This window comes from Aquarana catesbeiana, linkage group LG06, assembly GCF_042186555.1.
Source record: "Aquarana catesbeiana isolate 2022-GZ linkage group LG06, ASM4218655v1, whole genome shotgun sequence".
NCBI lineage: Eukaryota > Metazoa > Chordata > Amphibia > Anura > Ranidae > Aquarana > Aquarana catesbeiana.
The window spans coordinates 417,603,950-417,628,713 of record NC_133329.1 but is presented as its reverse complement, the minus strand read 5'-3'; the positions used below and the strand labels follow the sequence as shown (position 1 = coordinate 417,628,713).

General features: G+C 52.7%; 1 protein-coding gene across 1 annotated transcript; it reads left to right on the top strand.

The window, feature by feature from the left end:
* Nucleotides 1-1,446: 1,446 nt before the first annotated feature.
* Nucleotides 1,447-15,874, top strand: LOC141147339 (coiled-coil domain-containing protein 93-like; the record flags this gene model as incomplete). Its single annotated transcript, XM_073634580.1, is given in 6 exon segments — nt 1,447-1,547; nt 2,949-2,986; nt 3,118-3,204; nt 15,428-15,478; nt 15,555-15,641; nt 15,758-15,874. Coding segments are annotated over 3 exon segments (237 nt in total), but the record flags the coding sequence as incomplete, so codon positions are not given.
* Between the last annotated feature and the right edge of the window lie 8,890 nt (nt 15,875-24,764).

Below are 24,764 nucleotides of genomic sequence, written 5' to 3'. Positions count from 1 at the left end.
GGAGGGCTATAGAGGGGGAGGAGGGGCCTATAGAGAGGAGGATGGGAGGAGGGGCTATAGAGAGGGAGGATGGGAGAGAGGGGCTGTGGAGGGGAGGAGGAATTGGGGAGGAGGGGCTGATGAGAGGTGAGGAGGATTGGGGAGAGGATGGGAAGGGATGAGAGGGGCTGTGAGAGGGGAGGAGGCTATAGAGGGGGGGAGGAGGGCTGTGGAGGGCGGAGGGAGGATGGGGAGGAGGGGGCTATAGAGGGGAGGGGGGGGGAGGAGAGGGGCTGTGGAGGGGGAGGAGGATTGGGGGGAGGAGGGGCTGATGGAGGGGAGGAGGATTGGGAGAGGATTGGGGAGAGGGCCTTGAGGGGCGATAGGAGGGGGAGGAGGAGGATGGGGAGGAGGGGCTATAGAGGGGGAGGAGGGGCTGTGGAGGGAGGAGGTTGGGGAGGAGGGCTGAGGAGGGAGGAGGATTGGGGAGGAGGATGGGGAGGGGCTGTGGAGGGGAGGAGGATTGGGGAGGGGAGGCAGAGGATGGGGAGGAGGATTGGGGGGAGGAGGTGGAGGGGAGGAGGATTGGGGGGATGGGAGGGCCGATAGGAGAGGGGGGAGGAGGGCTGTGGAGGGAGGATGGAGGGCTTGGGGAGGAGGATAGGGGGGGAGGGAGGGGATTGGGGAGGAGGGGAGGAGGGGGATTGGGGGAGGAGGGGGCTGTGGAGGGGAGGAGGATTGGGAGGAGGAGGGGAGGAGGGGCTGTGTGAGGGGAGGAGGATTGGGGAGGAGGGGCTGTGGAGGGGAGGAGGGGCTGGAGGAGGGGAGGAGGGGCTGAGGAGGGGGAGGAGGATGGTGAGGGAGGAGGGGCTGTGGAGGGAGGAGGGAGGATGGGAGGGGAGGAGGGGAGGGGAGGGGAGGAGGGGCTGTGGAGGGAGGAGGATTGGGGAGGAGGGGCTGTGGAGGGGAGGAGGATTGGGGGAGGAGGGGCTGTGCTGTGGAGGGGAGGAGGATTGGGGAGGAGGGGCTGTGGGAGGCGGAGGGAGGGATTGGGGAGGAGGAGGGGCTGTGGAGGGAGGAGGATGGGGAGGAGGGGCTGTGGAGGGGAGGAGGATTGGGGAGGAGGGGGATTGGGGAGGAGGATGGGGAGGAGGATGGGGAGGAGGGCTGTGGATAGGGAGGAGGGGCTGTGGATGGAGGAGGATGGAGGAGGGGGCTGTGGTGGGGAGGGATGGGGAGGAGGAGTGGAGGGGGGAGGGGGAGGTGGATGGAGGAGGAGCTGTGGATGGGGAGGAGGGGCTGTGGGATGGGGAGGAGGGGCTGTGGGAGGGGAGGAGGGGCTGTGGAGATGTAGAAGTTGCCTTCTTCCTGACTTCCCCATTAGTCCTGAGTGTTGAAGGCTCTGTCCTGATTGGTGATTGAGGTGAAGTACCGGGTGGTCAGCGGTTTATTAGACATTTTCTGCAGGATATCTACAAACCGCGCAGGAAATACAAGAGACAAGAGGGCGCCGCTGAGCTGACAGAGGAGGAGTCCCGCGTACACTCCACCCTCCTGGAATACGGCAGGTACGGAGCTCCCGCCCAGTGCAGAGAATTATCCTCTTTCATTATTTTATTCACTTCCTTCTTTCCTGCTCGACATATTTCAGTTCATTCTCCCACTCTCTTCCCAGCACTCTGCCTCTCCTCCTTCTATGTGAGTATGCACGGTGTGATTGTGAGTGACCCCCGAGTGACCCCCGCTATTCCACCCCCATAGATTACTGCCTGTGTGTGACCCCCAGGATTATAGATCCCTTCATTCTGTCGTCGCCCCGATGGAGGGCGGGGCTTGTCTTGTGTCTTACCCAGAAGTTGTGACACCAGAGATAAATGGCGCTAAACAGGGCATAACAGCACATAGTCCTGTAATGCCATCCACAGGCTCACTGAGGGCAGTCCCCCTCCCCCCCCGGTAGAAAGCCGCCTCAGTAATGGACCACGAAAGGGGGCGCCCACTAAGTGTAGCATTAAAATCATCAATTTTATCGAAGTAGAATTGGCAACTCGCTGGGTTACTGGATAAAAGGCGTCTCTCCACAAGAACACCGCTGTCAGGCCCTGAGCCAATAGGCAAGAGCTGAAAGAAAGAGGAGAAACCCCCTGGAAAGTCGCACATCTATGTTGTCCTACAGCCTGGACTCCAACCAGGCCACGCCCCGTGTTTCTCACTCCGCCCCCCCCGGGCTTAGCCACTATGCATTGGGGCGTGGCCTGGTTGGAGTCCAGGCTGTAGGACAACATAGACGTGTGACTTCCAGGGGTTTCTCCTCTCTCCTTTCAGCTCTTGCGGGAGCCAGGACCGTCTCCCCTCCCCCGATAGAGCCTGAACACCACACACACACATTTTCCAGGTCCCCAATAGGTAAGAGCAAGCTCTGAAAGGTGTAGCCACTCCTACAGGACAACCCGTGTGATGTCACCTTCCTCTCCTGCTCCCTGTGCTCTCCACGGTGGTTACTGGCACTTCCTGTTTCGGTGTCTGGTGGTCCGGATCCTCCCACACAGATCCTGGTGGAAGAGACATCGGTGAGGCTGACAGCCGGGGTTCTTGTAGAGATGTGACCTTTGAACTGCCAATTCTATTTTTTTAAAAAGTGGATGATTTTAATGCTACACTTAGTGGTTGCCACCTTTCCCCCTTTTTTTTTTTTTTTCAAGAGGTGTGACCTAAAGAGGGGTGGTGGGTGTGACATCCAAGGAAGGGGCGGGATAATGGAAACTGCAATAAGGCCAGGACTGCACTGTCGCTTCCACAGGCTTCACATGTACAATGAGGGAAGAGTTCCTATTCCTCCGTCTGTAATCTGATCTCTCCTCCTTTCCTCTGTATGACATCACCGGTGTCTGTGTCTATTCCTCCGCCTCTCTCTGTATGACCTCACCGGTGATCCTCCCCTCTCATGATGTCATCATTGTGTGTTTCAGGCGGTACGGGCCTCAGTAAACCGGGGAGGACAGATAAGGTTTGTATCCATTCTTCTTTGTAAGTCTCTCAGATGACTCTGGAATTGTCGGTTGGAGTAGATAATCATTTCCTGTTATTGCGCCCCCCTATGGGACCTGCAATGTGCTGACATATAAACTGTTCTCTCAGCCAGAGGAGCACAAAGTCTCTGTCCCGTCAGGACTGGCTGGTAAAGGGGAGTCCAGGGAGGAGGAAGAGCTGCAAGCTCAGGAAGAGGTAAGTGGACACTGTCTGAGGCTCAGGGGGTTGTATGGGAGGTGGCCTTGTCTGTGGTACGGGGTGTGGTATGGGAGGCAAGCCATCTTGTCTGTGGTATGGTAGATCTCTCCATTGGTCCTGTTCCTCTGTCTGTCCTCCAGACTCGGATCTCTCCATTGGTCTGTTCCTCTGTCTGTCCTCCAGACTCGGATCTCTCCATTGGTCTGTTCCTCTGTCTGTCCTCCAGAAGGAGATCTCTCCATTGGTCTGTTCCTCTGTCTGTCCTCCAGAAGGAGATCTCTCCAATTGTTCTGTTCCTCTGTCTGTCCTCCAGACTCGGATCTCTCCATTGGTCTGTTCCTCTGTCTGTCCTCCAGACTCGGATCTCTCCATTGGTCTGTTCCTCTGTCTGTCCTCCAGAAGGAGATCTCTCCATTGTTCTGTTCCTCTGTCTGTCCTCCAGACTCGGATCTCTCCATTGGTCTGTTCCTCTGTCTGTCCTCCAGACTCGGATCTCTCCATTGGTCTGTTCCTCTGTCTGTCCTCCAGAAGGAGATCTCTCCATTGGTCTGTTCCTCTGTCTGTCCTCCAGAAGGAGATCTCTCCATTGGTCTGTTCCTCTGTCTGTCCTCCAGACTCGGATCTCTCCATTGGTCTGTTCCTCTGTCTGTCCTCCAGACTCGGATCTCTCCATTGGTCTGTTCCTCTGTCTGTCCTCCAGACTCGGATCTCTCCATTGGTCTGTTCCTCTGTCTGTCCTCCAGAAGGAGATCTCCCCATTGGTCTGTTCCTCTGTCTGTCCTCCAGAAGGAGATCTCCCCATTGGTCTGTTCCTCTGTCTGTCCTCCAGAAGGAGATCTCTCCATTGGTCTGTTCCTCTGTCTGTCCTCCAGAAGGAGATCTCCCCATTGGTCTGTTCCTCTGTCTGTCCTCCAGAAGGAGATCTCTCCATTGGTCTGTTCCTCTGTCTGTCCTCCAGACTCGGATCTCTCCATTGGTCTGTTCCTCTGTCTGTCCTCCAGACTCGGATCTCTCCATTGTCTGGTTGCAGTTTTCTCTGCGTTATCCTCACAGCTGTCATTTCCTTCAGAGAGACCGACTTTTCTTTGTCCTTCCTGAAGGCCCTGTAAGATTCAACTAGCCTCTCCTTCCATCATTTCTCAGACAATCAGATTGTCTGTCTGGTTTATGGTACTCATGATTGAATTCCACCCTTCCCTCCACTACGTCTCTGAGGGCCTCCTGGGCTTTCTGGAATCGGGCTTCTGTTCCTGAGATTTCCATGGATACCATCTTCTGTCCACAAATTCTGCAGGTCCTACAAGGTGGATGCTGTGACCTCCCAGAAGGAGATTTATCCATTGTGTACCAGCTGCAGGTGTCGGCTCCCCCAGGGATCTCTTAGCTGCAGGTGTCAGCTCCCCCAGGAATCTCTTAGCTGCAGGTGTCGGCTCCTCCAGGCGTCTCTTGGCTGCAGGTGTCGGCTCCTCCAGGCGTCTCTTGGCTGCAGGTGTCGGCTCCTCCAGGCGTCTCTTGGCTGCAGGTGTCGGCTCCTCCAGGCGTCTCTTGGCTGCAGGTGTCGGCTCCTCCAGGCGTCTCTTGGCTGCAGGTGTCGGCTCCTCCAGGCGTCTCTTGGCTGCAGGTGTCGGCTCCTCCAGGCGTCTCTTGGCTGCAGGTGTCGGCTCCTCCAGGCGTCTCTTGGCTGCAGGTGTCGGCTCCTCCAGGAGTCTCTTGGCTGCAGGTGTCGGCTCCTCCAGGAGTCTCTTGGCTGCAGGTGTCGGCTCCTCCAGGAGTCTCTTGGCTGCAGGTGTCGGCTCCTCCAGACGTCTCTTAGCTGCAGGTGTCGGCTCCTCCAGACGTCTCTTAGCTGCAGGTGTCGGCTCCTCCAGACGTCTCTTAGCTGCAGGTGTCGGCTCCTCCAGGGATCTCTTGGCTGCAGAAAATAATGGTTATTTGCCTGGATTAACCTATGTAAACAATTACAATTATAGAGGATAATAGCAAGTGTGTGTAAACCTTCCTCCACACGGGTCACGTAGGATGCAGTTCAGGTTGCCCTATGAGCATACAGGAAAAACTAAGAGAATAAAGTTCTCTTAAGGAACCGAACACTGATGAGTACAAAAATATACACCACACTAATAATCCTAAAGAAAGGGAGGGGAAGGCACAGATAAGTGACCGACACAAACCAGTTAAATTAAAATGATGACAACGTTGTCAAAAATGAAAAACATGGGGAGCCGCGGCTACACATCCCACATCCATCCCACATCCATCCCACATCCATCCCACATCCATCCCACACCCATCTCACACCCATCCCACACCCATCCCACACCCATCCCACATCCATCCCACATCCATCCCACACCCATCTCACATCCATCCCACATCCATCCCACATCCATCCCACATCCATCCCACACCCATCTCACATCCATCCCACACACATCCATCCCACATCCATCCCACATCCATCCCACACCCATCCCACATCCATCCCACACACATCCATCCCACATACATCCCACACCCATCCCACATCCATCCCACACACATCCATCTCACATCCATCCCACACCCATCCCACACCCATCCCACATCCATCCCACATCCATCCCACATCCACATCCATCCCACACCCATCTCACATCCATCCCACACCCATCCCACACCCATCCCACATCCATCCCACACCCATCCCACATCCACATCCATCCCACACCCATCTCACATCCATCCCACACCCATCCCACACCCATCCCACACCCATCTCACATCCATCCCACATCCATCCCACACCCATCCCACATCCATCCCACATCCATCCCACACCCATCCCACATCCATCCCACATCCATCCCACATCCATCCCACATCCATCCCACATCCATCCCACATCCATCCCACATCACACATCCCACACATCCGTCCCACACCCATCCCACACCCATCCCACATCCATCTCACATCCATCCCACATCCATCCCACATCCACATCCATCCCACATCACACATCCCACACCCATCACACATCCCACATCCACATCCATCCCACACCCATCCCACATCCATCCTACACCCATCCCACATCCACATCCATCCCACATCCATCCCACACCCATCCCACATCCATCCCACATCCATCCCACACCCATCCCACATCCATCCTACACCCATCCCACACCCATCCCACACCCATCCCACATCCATCCCACATCCATCCCACATCCATCTCACATCCATCCCACATCCACATCCATCCCACATCCACACCCATCCCACATCCATCCTACACCCATCCCACACCCATCCCACATCCACATCCATCCCACATCCATCCCACACCCATCCCACACCCATCCCACATCCACATCCATCCCACATCCATCCCACACCCATCCCACATCCATCCCACACCCATCCCACACCCATCCCACACCCATCCCACATCACACATCCCACACCCATCCCACATCCATCCCACATCCATCCCACACCCATCCCACATCCATCCCACACCCATCCCACATCCATCCCACATCCATCCCACACCCATCCCACACCCATCCCACACCCATCCCACATCACACATCCCACACCCATCCCACATCCATCCCACATCCATCCCACATCCATCCATCCCACACACATCCCACATCACACATCCCACACCCATCCCACATCCATCCCACACCCATCCCACACCCATCCCACACCCATCCCACACCCATCCCACATCCATCCCACACCCATCCCACATCCATCCCACATCCATCCCACACCCATCCCACACCCATCACACATCCCACATCACACATCCATCCCACACCCATCCCACACCTATCCCACACCCATCACACATCCCACATCCATCCCACACCCATCCCACATCCATCCCACATCCATCCCACACCCATCCCACACCCATCACACATCCCACATCACACATCCATCCCACCCACATCACACATCCATCCCACACCCATCCCACATCACACATCCCACATCCCACACCCATCCCACATCCCACATCCATCCCACACCCATCCCACATCCATCCCACACCCATCCCACACCCATCCCACATCCATCCCACACCCATCCCACATCCCACATCCATCCCACACCCATCCCACATCCATCCCACATCCATCTCACATCCATCCCACACCCATCCCACACACATCCATCCTACACCCATCCCACATCCATCCCACACCCATCCCACACCCATCCCACATCCATCCTACACCCATCCCACATCCATCCCACACCCATCCCACACCCATCCCGCGGTCACCACTTACAGACACTGATAATAAAAGCTAGTTGAAAATGGCGGCTGAACTTGGAGGTTTGATGAAAAACAGATGGTTTAAGTATTGCAGACTCCTAGTAATGATCAGCCGTAGACGTGGTGTACGGAGTGAATAGATGGGTGATTGGAGTGTGCTGATTGATGCCGCGTACACACGACCGGACTTTACGGCAGACTTTGTCCTGTGGACTTTTCGACAGACTTTCCGAATGAACGGACTTGCCTACAGACGATCACACCAAAGTCCGACAGATTCATACGTGATGATGTACACCGGACTAGAATAAGGAAGTTGATAGCCTGTAGCCAATAGCTGCCCTAGTGTGGGTTTTTGTCCATCGGACCGGCATACAGACAAGCGGACTTTTCACCCGGACTCGAGTCCGTCAGATAGAATTGAAACATGTTTTATTTTTAGGTCCATCAAACTTTTGGGGAAAAAAGTCAGCTGGAGCCCACACACGATCGAATTGTCCGACGGACTCCGGTCCACAGGACCAAGTATGCCGTAAAGTCCGATCGTGTGTACGCGGCATGAGTGTATCAGTTCATCGGGGTCTGTGAAATATAGAGAGACAGAGCATCATTAATAGACAGCATTACAAGAGATGCAACGAGCAGCTTGACCTGAATGTACAGAGATCTTCCGGTGAGGTAGAGCGGGGCAGTGGGGAGGTGGCATTCAGGTGAGGTAGAGCGGGGCAGTGGGGAGGTGGCATTCAGGTGAGGTAGAGCGGGGCAGCGGGGAGGTGGCATTCAGGTGAGGTAGAGCGGGGCAGCGGGGAGGTGGCATTCAGGTGAGGTAGAGCGGGGCAGCGGGGAAGCGGCATTCAGGTGAGGTAGAGCGGGGCAGCGGCATTCAGGTGAGGTAGAGCGGGGCAGCGGGGAAGCGGCATTCAGGTGAGGTAGAGCGGGGAAGCGGCATTCAGGTGAGGTAGAGCGGGGCAGCGGGGAGGTGGCATTCAGGTGAGGTAGAGCGGGGAGGTGGCATTCAGGTGAGGTAGAGCGGGGCAGCGGGGAAGCGGCATTCAGGTGAGGTAGAGCGGGGCAGCGGGGAGATGGCATTCAGGTGAGGTAGAGCGGGGCAGCGGGGAGGTGGCATTCAGGTGAGGTAGAGCGGGGCAGCGGGGAAGTGGCATTCAGGGGAGGTAGAGCGGGGAAGCGGCATTCAGGTGAGGTAGAGCGGGGAAGCGGCATTCAGGTGAGGTAGAGCGGGGCAGCGGGGAGGTGGCATTCAGGTGAGGTAGAGCGGGGAGGTGGCATTCAGGTGAGGTAGAGCGGGGCAGCGGGGAGGTGACATTCAGGTGAGGTAGAGCGGGGCAGCGGGACAGCGGCATTCAGGTGAGGTAGAGCGGGGAGGTGGCATTCAGGTGAGGTAGAGCGGGGCAGCGGGGAGGTGGCATTCAGGTGAGGTAGAGCGGGGCAGCGGGGAGGTGGCATTCAGGTGAGGTAGAGCGGGGCAGCGGGGAGGCGGCATTCAGGTGAGGTAGAGCGGGGCAGCGGGGAGGTGGCATTCAGGTGAGGTAGAGCGGGGCAGCGGGGAGGTGGCATTCAGGTGAGGTAGAGCGGGGCAGCGGGGAGGTGGCATTCAGGTGAGGTAGAGCGGGGCAGCGGGGAGGTGGCATTCAGGTGAGGTAGAGCGGGGCAGCGGGGAGGTGGCATTCAGGTGAGGTAGAGCGGGGCAGCGGGGAGGTGGCATTCAGGTGAGGTAGAGCGGGGCAGCGGGGAAGCGGCATTCAGGTGAGGTAGAGCGGGGCAGCGGGGAAGCGGCATTCAGGTGAGGTGCAGCGGGGAAGCGGCATTCAGGTGAGGTAGAGCGGGGCAGCGGGGAGGTGGCATTCAGGTGAGGTAGAGCGGGGCAGCGGGGAAGCGGCATTCAGGTGAGGTAGAGCGGGGCAGCGGGGAGGTGGCATTCAGGTGGATTTTCATACAGGTATCACCAGGGGGAGTGCTAAGGACTGAAAGAGCTCATCCACATACAAGCACTTATAAAATGGGTATCCGCCATCCTCCTCCTATAGCGTTTCTCTACCCCTGGAGACTTGTGGCGAAGGACGCCACTCCATGTTTAACAAATAGCTGTGTACTTGGCGGATAAGGCGATCCCTCGCTGTATGTTCATTACCTCACATATGATTCCACAAACATCCGGAGAACAAGCCGGTCCTCAGCTGTTCATTACGTGCCGACACTCAAACACACTCCAATGCTTCAAGGAGCGCGCGGCTCCGAAGCGATGTGCTGACGCGTTTCACCAGCCAATGAACGCTGGTTTCTTCAGAGCAAGGAGGAGTCCGTGGAGTGGATTTAAATAGGCAAAAAAAATGATGTAATTACTATCTCCTACCACTAGATGTCATCCGGATCACCTCTCAATACGAACGTTCAGCAAAAAATACATAAGGAGTGCATTATAGAGTCATAGAAAAGTATTTAGGATGGCAGAAGGTGGAGGAGAAAGGGACCCCATCATTCAAGGTAACAATATCTTTCAAAGAAGAAGAAGCAAATCCGATCCTTATAAAATAGAAAATACCAGCAACAAATAAAGATTCAATAAGTAAGGGGCATAGATTAAGTGGAAACAGGAGATTCAAACACCAAGTATCAGGGAAAAAAAAAATGTATAGAGAATATATTACAAAAATAGTTACTTTTCTAGGAAAGGCTGTCGGCTACTTTCGGTATTTAACCCTTTGGGTACCATAGAGTCCGGATAGTATGTCCACATTTTCTCTTTTTGGAGAAGAATTGTATCAAAGTCTCCATGTCTAGGGGGTAGGTTTAGCACATAGATTCCCTTAACGGTCAGACCTTTTGGGTCACCATTGTGAAATCTGGCAAAGTACAAGGGGATTGGACGATCATTATCTTTCTTCTTAATACCCCCGATGTGTTCACCAATCCTAATGCGGAGTGGTCCAAACTCTTGCCTATATAGATTTTATTGCACGGGCAAGTGAGCATATAAATAAGTCGTGTGGTTGAACAGTTAATAAACTTTGATTTTATAGTTTTTTCCTCCACATGGATTGGCGAACACATCGGTTTGGTGTATATACTTGCAGATGTTACAGTGTCCACAAGCCTGCATACCTGGGGGAGGCTTAGACCTAGTGAGCTGATTCTCACAGGTCGTCCACGTATACTCAGAGTGGACCAGGAAGTCCCCCCCAGGTCTTGGGCTCACCAATAATTAGCGGGGCTGACTTTAAGATGTGCCAATGCCTCTCAAGGATCTCCTGGACCATGGTCCACTGAGAGCCAAATCTAGTTCTGCTTAGTGTTCTTCAACTGCAGGGTTTTAGATGTAAGGAGCTCTTCAAATTTACTCATCATTGCCTTATTTTTAGCTTTTTTAAGGGAATGATGAGAGTATCCTCTTTGTCTAAACCTCTGATACATATCAGGTGCCTCTTTTTGGAATTGTTCATCCTCAGAACAGTTCCGCCTTATTCGCAGGAACTGTCCCGTGGGTATCCCATTAATGAGTGGCTTAGGATTAGGTGGCTCTGTGCCAGGAGAAGATTATTGGCGGCTGTCTCTTTGCGGAAGGTACTGGTGGTAATTCTGCATCCAGATCTGCTGAGTTGCAGATCGAGAAACGGAAGTGTCTCAGCATAGTAGGAGTAGGTCAGCCGTATGTTCCTTTCATTAATATTCAATTGAGACATAAAGTCCACAAGTTGTTCTGCTGAACCAGCCCATATCATGAGAACGTCATCGATGTACCACAAAAGGCAGTGGCTGAGGTACATTGAGGACTTGTAGACAACCTCCTCCTCCCAGAGGCCCAGGTGGAGGCACACGTAAGATGGAGCCCAGGGTGCCCCCATGCCGGTGCCTCTCACCTGTTGATAGTATTTGCCCAAAAATTGGAAAAAGTTATTGTTCAACATGAATTCAAGTAACTCCACAATAAATTCATTTTGGGCCCCCAGCAGGGGATAATGGTGGTCCAAAAAATGACATGGTGGCCTCAATACCCCACTGGTGGGGGATCGATGTGTATAAACTCTCCACATCGATCCCCACAAGCACAGCACCTGCAGGAAGTGAAAATTGCAATAATTTTGCAAGTACATCTCTACTATCTCGAACAAAGGACGGCAACGTGTTCACAAGATCTTTTATCATTGAATCTACATATTTGCCAACTTTTTCTAAAGTACCTTTAATGGCCGAGACAATCGGCCTACCAGGGGGGCGAGTTAGAGATTTATGCAATTTGGGTATTATGTAAAAAGTTGGAATGGTAACCTCCTCCGCTCTAAGGAAAAGGTACTCCATACCTAGCTTAAGTCTATTATTTAAGGTGTTAATTAAGTGAGTTTTTTATAAGTGGAATTGTCACCAAGTAACCTTAGTGTTTCCTCCTCATAAAGCTTTTCACTTATTAAAACCACATTGCCGCCTTTATCACTCTTTTTAATCACTAGGTTTGGTGAGTCTTCCAAATCACGTGGGGCCTTTCTCTCAGCATTGGATAAGTTATTAGGTCCAATTCCAATTCACCCTCCCCAAGTCCTGTTTAACCTGGTCCAAAAACACTTGGAGCCATTCGTGTTTAGATAGAGTAGGCTTTTTTGTTGTTCTAATTTTAAAGTTAGATGTTCTTCTAAGTGGATAATTTTAAATCCGCTTCAGAGTCACTACCGACATTCTCGTCCAGTAGAGATTTTCAATAGATTCCCTTTCATCTTTATCTAGGTTTGCTTCAGAAGTTTGCTGACCATCTAGGCTTCTAGTATGCCATAATTTAAAAAGAACTTTCCTTAGGAAGAGGCTAATATCTTTGAAGACTTCAAACTCATTCATGGGAGAGGTGGGAGAGAAAGAAAGTCCTTTCTTTAAAAGTTTGATATGGTCGTCATTAAGTTGAAATCACTGAGATCCGCGGAGGAGGCACCGCTGTACTTATTCAGCGTCTCCTCTGACTCCTTAGTCTCCCACTCCTCCGATTCTGAGTCAAGTCCTTGTATTTTCCTCTTCCTTCTATGTTTCCTTTGTCTCCTTCCTTTAAAGGTCTTTTGTCTGTTATCTGTTTCGGATCCTCTATGGAGACTTTGCCCTCTAGCTCTTCTAAAAAAGTGACAGTTTTCTGAGAATTGTCTTTATCTAAGTCACTATCAGAAGAGGAGCCTGTCCTACTTTTCCGGGCGCGTTGCTGCTGTCTGGAGTTCCTAGAGAGGGACCTACTATATGTCCCGGGCGCGTTGCTGCTGTCTGGAGTTCCTAGAGAGGGACCTACTATATGTCTCCCCCCCCCCCCCCCCAATCTGCCACGTTCTCACGTCTCTTGGGGGTCGGCTCCTCCAGGCGTCTGGGGGCTCCTCAGGCGTCTCTTGGCTGCAGGTGTCGGCTCCTCCAGGCGTCTCTTGGCTGCAGGTGTCGGCTCCTCCAGGCGTCTCTTGGCTGCAGGTGTCGGCTCCTCCAGGCGTCTCTTGGCTGCAGGTGTCGGCTCCTCCAGGCGTCTCTTGGCTGCAGGTGTCGGCTCCTCCAGGCGTCTCTTGGTTGCAGGTGTCGGCGTCTCTTGGCTGCAGGTGTCGGCTCCTCCAGGCGTCTCTTGGCTGCAGGTGTCGGCTCCTCCAGGCGTCTCTTGGCTGCAGGTGTCGGCGTCTCTTGGCTGCAGGTGTCGGCGTCTCTTGGCTGCAGGTGTCGGCGTCTCTTGGCTGCAGGTGTCGGCGTCTCTTGGCTGCAGGTGTCGGCGTCTCTTGGCTGCAGGTGTCGGCGTCTCTTGGCTGCAGGTGTCGGCGTCTCTTGGCTGCAGGTGTCGGCGTCTCTTGGCTGCAGGTGTCGGCGTCTCTTGGCTGCAGGTGTCGGCGTCTCTTGGCTGCAGGTGTCGGCTCCTCTAGGCGTCTCTTGGCTGCAGGTGTCGGCTCCTCTAGGCGTCTCTTGGCTGCAGGTGTCGGCTCCTCTAGGCGTCTCTTGGCTGCAGGTGTCGGCTCCTCCAGGCGTCTCTTGGCTGCAGGTGTCGGCTCCTCCAGGCGTCTCTTGGCTGCAGGTGTCGGCTCCTCCAGGCGTCTCTTGGCTGCAGGTGTCGGCTCCTCCAGGCGTCTCTTGGCTGCAGGTGTCGGCTCCTCCAGGCGTCTCTTGGCTGCAGGTGTCGGCTCCTCCAGGCGTCTCTTGGTTGCAGGTGTCGGCGTCTCTTGGCTGCAGGTGTCGGCTCCTCCAGGCGTCTCTTGGCTGCAGGTGTCGGCTCCTCTAGGCGTCTCTTGGCTGCAGGTGTCGGCGTCTCTTGGCTGCAGGTGTCGGCGTCTCTTGGCTGCAGGTGTCGGCGTCTCTTGGCTGCAGGTGTCGGCGTCTCTTGGCTGCAGGTGTCGGCGTCTCTTGGCTGCAGGTGTCGGCGTCTCTTGGCTGCAGGTGTCGGCTCCTCTAGGCGTCTCTTGGCTGCAGGTGTCGGCTCCTCTAGGCGTCTCTTGGCTGCAGGTGTCGGCTCCTCTAGGCGTCTCTTGGCTGCAGGTGTCGGCTCCTCTAGGCGTCTCTTGGCTGCAGGTGTCGGCTCCTCTAGGCGTCTCTTGGCTGCAGGTGTCGGCTCCTCTAGGCGTCTCTTGGCTGCAGGTGTCGGCTCCTCTAGGCGTCTCTTGGCTGCAGGTGTCGGCTCCTCTAGGCGTCTCTTGGCTGCAGGTGTCGGCTCCTCTAGGCGTCTCTTGGCTGCAGGTGTCGGCTCCTCTAGGCGTCTCTTGGCTGCAGGTGTCGGCTCCTCTAGGCGTCTCTTGGCTGCAGGTGTCGGCTCCTCTAGGCGTCTCTTGGCTGCAGGTGTCGGCTCCTCTAGGCGTCTCTTGGCTGCAGGTGTCGGCTCCTCTAGGCGTCTCTTGGCTGCAGGTGTCGGCTCCTCTAGGCGTCTCTTGGCTGCAGGTGTCGGCTCCTCCAGGCGTCTCTTGGCTGCAGGTGTCGGCGTCTCTTGGCTGCAGGTGTCGGCGTCTCTTGGCTGCAGGTGTCGGCGTCTCTTGGCTGCAGGTGTCGGCGTCTCTTGGCTGCAGGTGTCGGCGTCTCTTGGCTGCAGGTGTCGGCGTCTCTTGGCTGCAGGTGTCGGCTCCTCTAGGCGTCTCTTGGCTGCAGGTGTCGGCTCCTCTAGGCGTCTCTTGGCTGCAGGTGTCGGCTCCTCTAGGCGTCTCTTGGCTGCAGGTGTCGGCTCCTCCAGGCGTCTCTTGGCTGCAGGTGTCGGCTCCTCTAGGCGTCTCTTGGCTGCAGGTGTCGGCGTCTCTTGGCTGCAGGTGTCGGCTCCTCTAGGCGTCTCTTGGCTGCAGGTGTCGGCGTCTCTTGGCTGCAGGTGTCGGCTCCTCTAGGCGTCTCTTGGCTGCAGGTGTCGGCTCCTCTAGGCGTCTCTTGGCTGCAGGTGTCGGCTCCTCTAGGCGTCTCTTGGCTGCAGGTGTCGGCTCCTCTAGGCGTCTCTTGGCTGCAGGTGTCGGCTCCTCCGGGCGTCTCTTGGCTGCAGGTGTCGGCTCCTCCGGGCGTCTCTTGGCTGCAGGTGTCGGCTCCTCCGGGCGTCTCTTGGCTGCAGGTGTCGGCTCCTCCGGGCGTCTCTTGGCTGCAGGTGTCGGCTCCTCCGGGCGTCCCTTGGCTGCAGGTGTCGGCTCCTCCGGGCGTCTCTTGGCTGCAGGTGGCCCCCAGTTCTGTAGTTTTTCTCTTTCTGAATTTCTGTGTTGGTCTGTGGATGAGAGAGAGAACGTGGGTTTGCTGCTCCAGGGTCACTTCCCCAGTATTGACAGCCAAGGCAAGGTGGGTGAGAGGCCGTGGTGGGGTGCTGGGCACTGGGGCGAGCCGGGGATCAGTACCACATACAGGCTACAATGGCCCGGTGGATGGGTGACTGTATGTTGTAGAGGATTTCCAGGGACAGGATACGGTATATAGAGGGCAGTGGGTGGGTTGTGGGACCTTCTGCATTAATGTATTTGGTTTGGTTTCCTCCAGCTGCGTATTAAGGCTCTGATGACGGGAATGGCGGCCATGGACTTGGATCAGGTAAGTCTCTGTGTCTCTCGTCTCTCTGGGATGACGGGAAGTCTTCTTCTGGTTTAAACCTTCCATGTCCTTCCAGGGACGGCTGACGGCGAGCACGGTGGGGCAGATTGTGGGATTGCAGTCGGATGAGATAAAACAGATGGTGACGGAATACGCGGAGAAGGTGAAGACGCCACAAATTATGATCATCATCCAATGATGACACCATTCTCTGCACTGATTGGTCGATATTGGTCAGGCTCCACCCTCCATGATCATCTTCCATCTTCTCTATTTCAGCAATCAGAGCTCAGCGCTGAGGAGAGACCGGAGAGTCTGGGAGCCGCTCAGCAACATCGTAGGAAGGTGGCCGCTCTGAACAAGCAGATCACCCAGAGGAGCAAAACTCGGGAGGAGGTGAGTGGAGGCGGAGCTAGGGGCGGGAGCTGGAGGATGGGTGGAATAGGGAGAGGAGCTAAAGACAATGGAGTCTCTCAGATTGAGTCATGAGGAACCATAAAGCAACGGTGCTAAATGCAGAAACTATCAGACAAATGTGGTATTTCTGTATGATGAACTCTTGATGGGTGTGGAGGGTCGGGGACGGACGAGGGGGGATGGGTGTGGAGGGTATGATGCGTGGTGGAGCGGGGACCGGTAGCTGGAGGTGGATTGGTTGGGAATATTACAGTGGGGAGGGAAAGTATTCAGACCCCCTTACATTTTTCACTCTTTGTTATATTGCAGCCATTTGCTAAAATCATTGAAGTTCATTTTTTTCCTCATTAATGTACACACAGCACTCCATATTGTACACACAGCACCCCATATTGTACACACAGCACCCCATATTGTACACACAACACCTCATATTGTACACACAGCACCCCATATTGTACACACAGCCCCCCATATTGTACACACAGCACCCCATATTGTACACACAGCACCCCATATTGTACACACAGCACCTCATATTGTACACACAGCACCTCATATTGTACACACAGCACCCCATATTGTACACACAGCCCCCCATATTGTACACACAGCCCCCCATATTGTACACACAGCACCCCATATTGTACACACAGCACCCCATATTGTACACACAGCACCCCATATTGTACACACAGCACCCCATATTGTACACACAGCCCCCCATATTGTACACACAGCTCCCCATATTGTACACACAGCTCCCCATATTGTACACACAACACCTCATATTGTACACACAGCACCCCATATTGTACACACAGCCCCCCATATTGTACACACAGCACCCCATATTGTACACACAGCACCCCATATTGTACACACAGCACCTCATATTGTACACACAGCACCTCATATTGTACACACAGCACCCCATATTGTACACACAGCCCCCCATATTGTACACACAGCCCCCCATATTGTACACACAGCACCCCATATTGTACACACAGCACCCCATATTGTACACACAGCACCCCATATTGTACACACAGCACCCCATATTGTACACACAGCCCCCCATATTGTACACACAGCTCCCCATATTGTACACACAGCTCCCCATATTGTACACACAGCACCTCATATTGTACACACAGCACCCCATATTGTACACACAGCACTCCATATTGTACACACAGCACTCCATATTGTACACACAGCACCCCATATTGTACACACAGCACCTCATATTGTACACACAGCACCCCATATTGTACACACAGCACCCCATATTGTACACACAGCATCCCATATTGTACACACAGCACTCCATATTGTACACACAGCACCCCATATTGTACACACAGCATCCCATATTGTACACACAGCCCCCCATATTGTACACACAGCACCTCATATTGTACACACAGCACCTCATATTGTACACACAGCACTCCATATTGTACACACAGCACCCCATATTGTACACACAGCATCCCATATTGTACACACAGCCCCCCATATTGTACACACAGCCCCCCATATTGTACACACAGCACCCCATATTGTACACACAGCCCCCCATATTGTACACACAGCACTCCATATTGTACACACAGCACCCCATATTGTACACACAACACCTCATATTGTACACACAGCCCCCCATATTGTACACACAACACCCCATATTGTACACACATCACCCCATATTGTACACACAGCTCCCCATATTGTACACACAGCACCCCATATTGTACACACAGCACCTCATATTGTACACACAGCCCCCCATATTGTACACACAGCACCTCATATTGTACACACAGCACCTCATATTGTACACACAGCACCTCATATTGTACACACAGCACCCCATATTGTACACACAGCCCCCCATATTGTACACACAGCACCCCATATTGTACACACAGCACCCCATATTGTACACACAGCACCCCATATTGTACACACAACACCCCCATATTGTACACACAGCACCCCATATTGTACACACAGCACCCCATATTGTACACACAGCACCCCATATTGTACACACAGCCCCCCTTATTGTACACACAGCCCCTCATATTGTACACACAGCACCTCATATTGTACACACAGCACCCCATATTGTACACACAGCCCCCCATATTATACACACAGCACCCCATATTGTACACACAGCCCCTCATATTGTACACACGGCCCCTCATATTGTACACACGGCCCCCCATATTGTACACACGGCCCCCCATATTGTACACACAGCCCCTCATATTGTACACACAGCCCCTCATATTGTACACACAACACCCCCATATTGTACACACAGCACCCCATATTGTACACACAGCACCCCATATTGTACACACAGCACCCCATATTGTACACACAGCCCCCCTTATTGTACACACAGCCCCTCATATTGTACACACAGCCCCTCATATTGTACACACAGCACCCCATATTGTACACACAGCCCCCCATATTATACACACGGCACCCCATATTGTACACACGGCCCCTCATATTGTACACACGGCCCCTCATATTGTACACACGGCCCCCCATATTGTACACACGGCCCCCCATATTGTACACACAGCCCCTCATATTGTACACACAGCCCCTCATATTGTACACACAGCCCCTCATATTGTACACACAACACCTCATATTGTACACACAGCCCCCCATATTGTACACACAGCCCCCCATATTGTACACACAGCCCCCCATATTGTACACACAGCACCTCATATTGTACACACAGCCCCCCATATTGTACACACAGCCCCCCATATTGTACACACAGCACCCCATATTGTATACACAGCCCCCCATATTGTACACACAGCACCCCATATTGTATACACAGCCCCCCATATTGTACACACAGCCCCCCATATTGTACACACAGCACCCCATATTGTATACACAGCACCTCATATTGTACACACAACACCCCATATTGTACACACAGCCCCTCATATTGTACACACAGCCCCTCATATTGTACACACAACACCTCATATTGTACACACAGCCCCCCATATTGTACACACAGCCCCCCATATTGTACACACAGCACCCCATATTGTACACACAGCACCCCATATTGTATACACAGCCCCCCGTATTGTACACACGGCACCCCATATTGTACACACAGCCCCCCATATTGTACAGCACCCCATATTGTACACACAGCACCCCATATTGTACACACGCCCCCCGTATTGTACACACAGCCCCCCATATGTGTACAATATGGGGGGCCGTGTGTACAATATGGGGGGGCCGTGTGTACAGTACGGGGGGGGCCGTGTGTACAATACGGGGGGGCCGTGTGTACAATACGGGGGGGCCGTGTGTACAGTACGGGGGGCCGTGTGTACAGTACGGGGGGGCCGTGTGTACAGTACGGGGGGCCGTGTGTACAATACGGGGGGGCCGTGTGTACAATACGGGGGGGCCGTGTGTACAATACGGGGGGGCCGTGTGTACAATACGGGGGGGCCGTGTGTACAATACGGGGGGGCCGTGTGTACAATACGGGGGGGCCGTGTGTACAATACGGGGGGGCCGTGTGTACAATATGGAGTGCCGTGTGTACAATATGGGGTGCCGTGTGTACAATATGGGGTGCCGTGTGTACAATATGGGGTGCCGTGTGTACAATATGGGGTGCCGTGTGTACAATATGGGGTGATGTGTGTACAATATGGGGAGCCGTGTGTACAATATGGGGGGCTGTGTGTACAATATGGAGTGCTGTGTGTACAATATGGGGGGCCGTGTGTACAATATGGGGGGCCGTGTGTACAATATGGGGTGCCGTGTGTACAATATGAGGTGCCGTGTGTACAATATGGGGGGCCGTGTGTACAATATGGAGTGCCGTGTGTACAATATGGGGGGCCGTGTGTACAATATGGGGGGCCGTGTGTACAATATGGGGTGATGTGTGTACAATATGGGGTGCCGTGTGTACAATATGGGGTGCCGTGTGTACAATATGGGGTGCCGTGTGTACAATATGAGGTGCCGTGTGTACAATATGGGGGCCGTGTGTACAATATGGGGGGCCGTGTGTACAATATGGGGGGCCGTGTGTACAATATGGGGTGCCGTGTGTACAATATGGGGGGCCGTGTGTACAATATGGAGTGCCGTGTGTACAATATGGGGGGCCGTGTGTACAATATGGGGTGCCGTGTGTACAATATGAGGTGCCGTGTGTACAATATGGGGGGCCGTGTGTACAATATGGAGTGCCGTGTGTACAATATGGGGGGCCGTGTGTACAATATGGGGTGCCGTGTGTACAATATGAGGTGCCGTGTGTACAATATGGGGGGGCGTGTGTACAATATGGGGGGCCGTGTGTACAATATGGGGGGCCGTGTGTACAATATGAGGTGATGTGTGTACAATATGGGGTGCTGTGTGTACAATATGGGGTGCTGTGTGTGTACAATATGGGGGGCTGTGTGTACAATATGGGGGGCTGTGTGTACAATATGGGGGGCTGTGTGTACAATATGGGGGGCTGTGTGTACAATATGAGGTGCTGTGTGTACAATATGAGGTGCTGTGTGTACAATATGGGGGTGCTGTGTGTACAATATGGGGGTGCTGTGTGTACAATATGGGGGGCTGTGTGTACAATATGGGGGGCTGTGTGTACAATATGGAGTGCTGTGTGTACAATATGGAGTGCTGTGTGTACAATATGGGGGGCTGTGTGTACAATATGGGGGGCTGTGTGTACAATATGGAGTGCTGTGTGTACAATATGGGGTGATGTGTGTACAATATGAGGTGATGTGTGTACAATATGAGGTGATGTGTGTACAATATGGGGGTGCTGTGTGTACAATATGAGGTGATGTGTGTACAATATGAGGTGATGTGTGTACAATATGAGGTGCTGTGTGTACAATATGGGGTGCTGTGTGTACAATATGGGGGGCTGTGTACAATATGGGGTGCTGTGTGTACAATATGGGGTGCTGTGTGTACAATATGAGGTGCTGTGTGTACAATATGGGGGTGCTGTGTGTACAATATGGGGTGCTGTGTGTACAATATGAGGTGATGTGTGTACAATATGAGGTGCTGTGTGTACAATATGAGGTGCTGTGTGTACAATATGGGGTGCTGTGTGTACAATATGAGGTGCTGTGTGTACAATATGGGGGGCTGTGTACAATATGGGGTGCTGTGTGTACAATATGGGGTGCTGTGTGTACAATATGGGGTGCTGTGTGTACAATATGGGGGGGCTGTGTGTACAATATGGGGTGCTGTGTGTACAATATGGGGTGCTGTGTGTACAATATGGGGGGCTGTGTGTACAATATGGGGTGCTGTGTGTACAATATGAGGTGATGTGTGTACAATATGGGGTGCTGTGTGTACAATATGAGGTGCTGTGTGTACAATATGAGGGGCTGTGTGTACAATATGGGGTGCCGTGTGTATAATATGGGGTGCCGTGTGTACAATATGGGGTGCCGTGTGTACAATATGGGGGGCTGTGTGTATAATATGGAGTGCTGTGTGTACAATATGGGGGGCTGTGTGTATAATATGGAGTGCTGTGTGTACAATATGGGGGGCTGTGTGTACAATATGAGGTGCTGTGTGTACATTAATGAGGAAAAAATGAACTTCAATGATTTTAGTAAATGGCTGAAATATAACAAAGAGTGAAAAATGTAAGGGGGTCTGAATACTTTCCCTCACCACTGTATACTTGGGCTTTTCTAATGATATCTGAGGACTGAACAGAGAACTATCAGAGGGGCGGAGTTTATAGGCTAAAAGAAGAAAGAGAAAACCTGCGCTATCATCAAGCAAAAAGTTAATATAACTGCAGCTGCAACAAAACCACAAATATCAATGAGGTGAAAAATTACATACAAAGAAAAAATTGTGTGCTTGTATTAGATAATTAAATCTATTATTACATGATTATTATAAGTAGATAAACAAATAAATAAAAAACACCATCAAAGTTAATTGTGAGTGAATTAGAAAGTCGCTATGCTACAGAGCAAACAGCGACATGTAAGTCAAATACTAATATTGACCATTACATACATATAAACCAACAATAAAGTTATAAACTGGTGTGCAAAAAACAAAGGTTATTCCACCCAAGTGCAAAGTCATAACGTTCAAAATTGCATCCTGAGTCGCAGGAAAAACGCATCCAAAGTTGATGAATTGTATTCCTTAGTGTGTATAAAGGAATAAGGGGACGTGAAGGGACCTCCAACCACCAGTGGATCGGAAGGTTGATAATAGATGTATCCTTACCAGACACGTTGGACCTCTTTATAGCAAGGTCTTCGAAGCATGCAGATTTATCCCTCTGCAGGGACATGTCGGCTCACCACACAGATGGTTCCGACACTTCCGCATTGATGTGAACACTCCCTCGTTTGGACTCGTAGGGGAGAAAGAAAAAACTCCAATGTATAGTATGTAAAAAAAGGGGAATTTTATTGCCGCAGACAACTAGGCATCTTTAAAACATCCAAAACATAAAAGCCGGCAAAATATAAAAACAACAGAGACGCCCGTGCTAGGTTACATGGGGCTCTATGGCGATCTGGTGTACACTGCGTAGCCACGCCCTACACGTTTCGTGATGGGTCACGTCTTCATCTTCGGATCCACTGGTGGTTGGAGGTCCCTTCACGTCCCCTTATTACTTTATACACACTAAGGAATACAATTCATCAACTTTGGATGCGTTTTTCCTGCGACTCAGGATGCAATTTTGAACGTTATGACTTTGCACTTGGGTGGAATAACCTTTGTTTTTTGCACACCAGTTTATAACTTTATTGTTGGTTTATATGTATGTAATGGTCAATATTAGTATTTGACTTACATGTCGCTGTTTGCTCTGTAGCATAGCGACTTTCTAATTCACTCACAATTAACTTTGATGGTGTTTTTTATTTATTTGTTTATCTACTTATAATAATCATGTAATATAGATTTAAATATCTAATGCAAGCACACAATTTTTTTCTTTCTATGGAGTTTTTATAGGCTCTCGGTGTACACTATGAGGGGCGGAGTTTATAGGCTCTCGGTGTACACTATGAGGGGCGGAGTTTATAGGCTCTCGGTGTACACTATGAGGGGCGGAGTTTATAGGCTCTCGGTGTACACTATGAGGGGCGGAGTTTATAGGCTCTCGGTGTACACTATGAGGGGCGGAGTTTATAGGCTCTCGGTGTACACTATGAGGGGCGGAGTTTATAGGCTCTCGGTGTACACTATGAGGGGCGGAGTTTATAGGCTCTCGGTGTACACTATGAGGGGCGGAGTTTATAGGCTCTCGGTGTACACTATGAGGGGCGGAGTTTATAGGCTCTCGGTGTACACTATGAGGGGCGGAGTTTATAGGCTCTCGGTGTACACTATGAGGGGCGGAGTTTATAGGCTCTCGGTGTACACTATGAGGGGCGGAGTTTATAGGCTCTCGGTGTACACTATGAGGGGCGGAGTTTATAGGCTCTCGGTGTACACTATGAGGGGCGGAGTTTATAGGCTCTCGGTGTACACTATGAGGGGCGGAGTTTATAGGCTCTCGGTGTACACTATGAGGGGCGGAGTTTATAGGCTCTCGGTGTACACTATGAGGGGCGGAGTTTATAGGCTCTCGGTGTACACTATGAGGGGCGGAGTTTATAGGCTCTCGGTGTACACTATGAGGGGCGGAGTTTATAGGCTCTCGGTGTACACTATGAGGGGCGGAGTTTATAGGCTCTCGGTGTACACTATGAGGGGCGGGGGTTTATAGGCTCTCGGTGTACACTATGAGGGGCGGAGTTTATAGGCTCTCGGTGTACACTATGAGGGGCGGAGTTTATAGGCTCTCGGTGTACACTATGAGGGGCGGAGTTTATAGGCTCTCGGTGTACACTATGAGGGGCGGAGTTTATAGGCCGCTGTTCTGTCACACAATTCATGGAGATCTCCGATCACGTGACTTCTGGTTCCTGTAAAGTGTCGGTAATTGGAGGTATTGATGACACGGGAAGTATATACACTCCGATATACGGAGACTTTGCTGTTTTGACAGAACAGCGGCTAAGGAGGAAAAAGTTGGCACTGCCGTGGCAGTGGCCATTTTGTTAGTATGGGAGTTATAGGCCGGAGGTGTACACTGAGGGGTGGAGTTATAGGCCGACGGTGTACACTGAGGGGCGGAGTTATAGGCCGACGGTGTACACTGAGGGGTGGAGTTATAGGCCGACGGTGTACACTGAGGGGTGGAGTTATAGGCCGACGGTGTACACTGAGGGGTGGAGTTATAGGCCGGAGGTGTACACTGAGGGGTGGAGTTATAGGCCGAAGGTGTACACTGAGGGGCGGAGTTATAGGCCAGCGGTGTACACTGAGGGGTGGAGTTATAGGCCGGGGTGGAGTTATAGGCCGACGGTGTACACTGAGGGGTGGAGTTATAGGCCGACAGTGTACACTGAGGGGTGGAGTTATAGGCCGGAGGTGTACACTGAGGGGCGGAGTTATAGGCCAGCGGTGTACACTGAGGGGTGGAGTTATAGGCCGGGGTTGTACACTGAGGGGCGGAGTTATAGGCCGGAGGTGTACACTGAGGGGCGGAGTTATAGGCCGGAGGTGTACACTGAGGGGCGGAGTTATAGGCCGGAGGTGTACACTGAGGGGCGGAGTTATAGGCCGGAGGTGTACACTGAGGGGCGGAGTTATAGGCCAGCGGTGTACACTGAGTGGCGGAGTTATAGGCCGGAGGTGTACACTGAGGGGTGGAGTTATATGCCGGAGGTGTGGTGATGTAGCGCTGACGTTCTGTCTT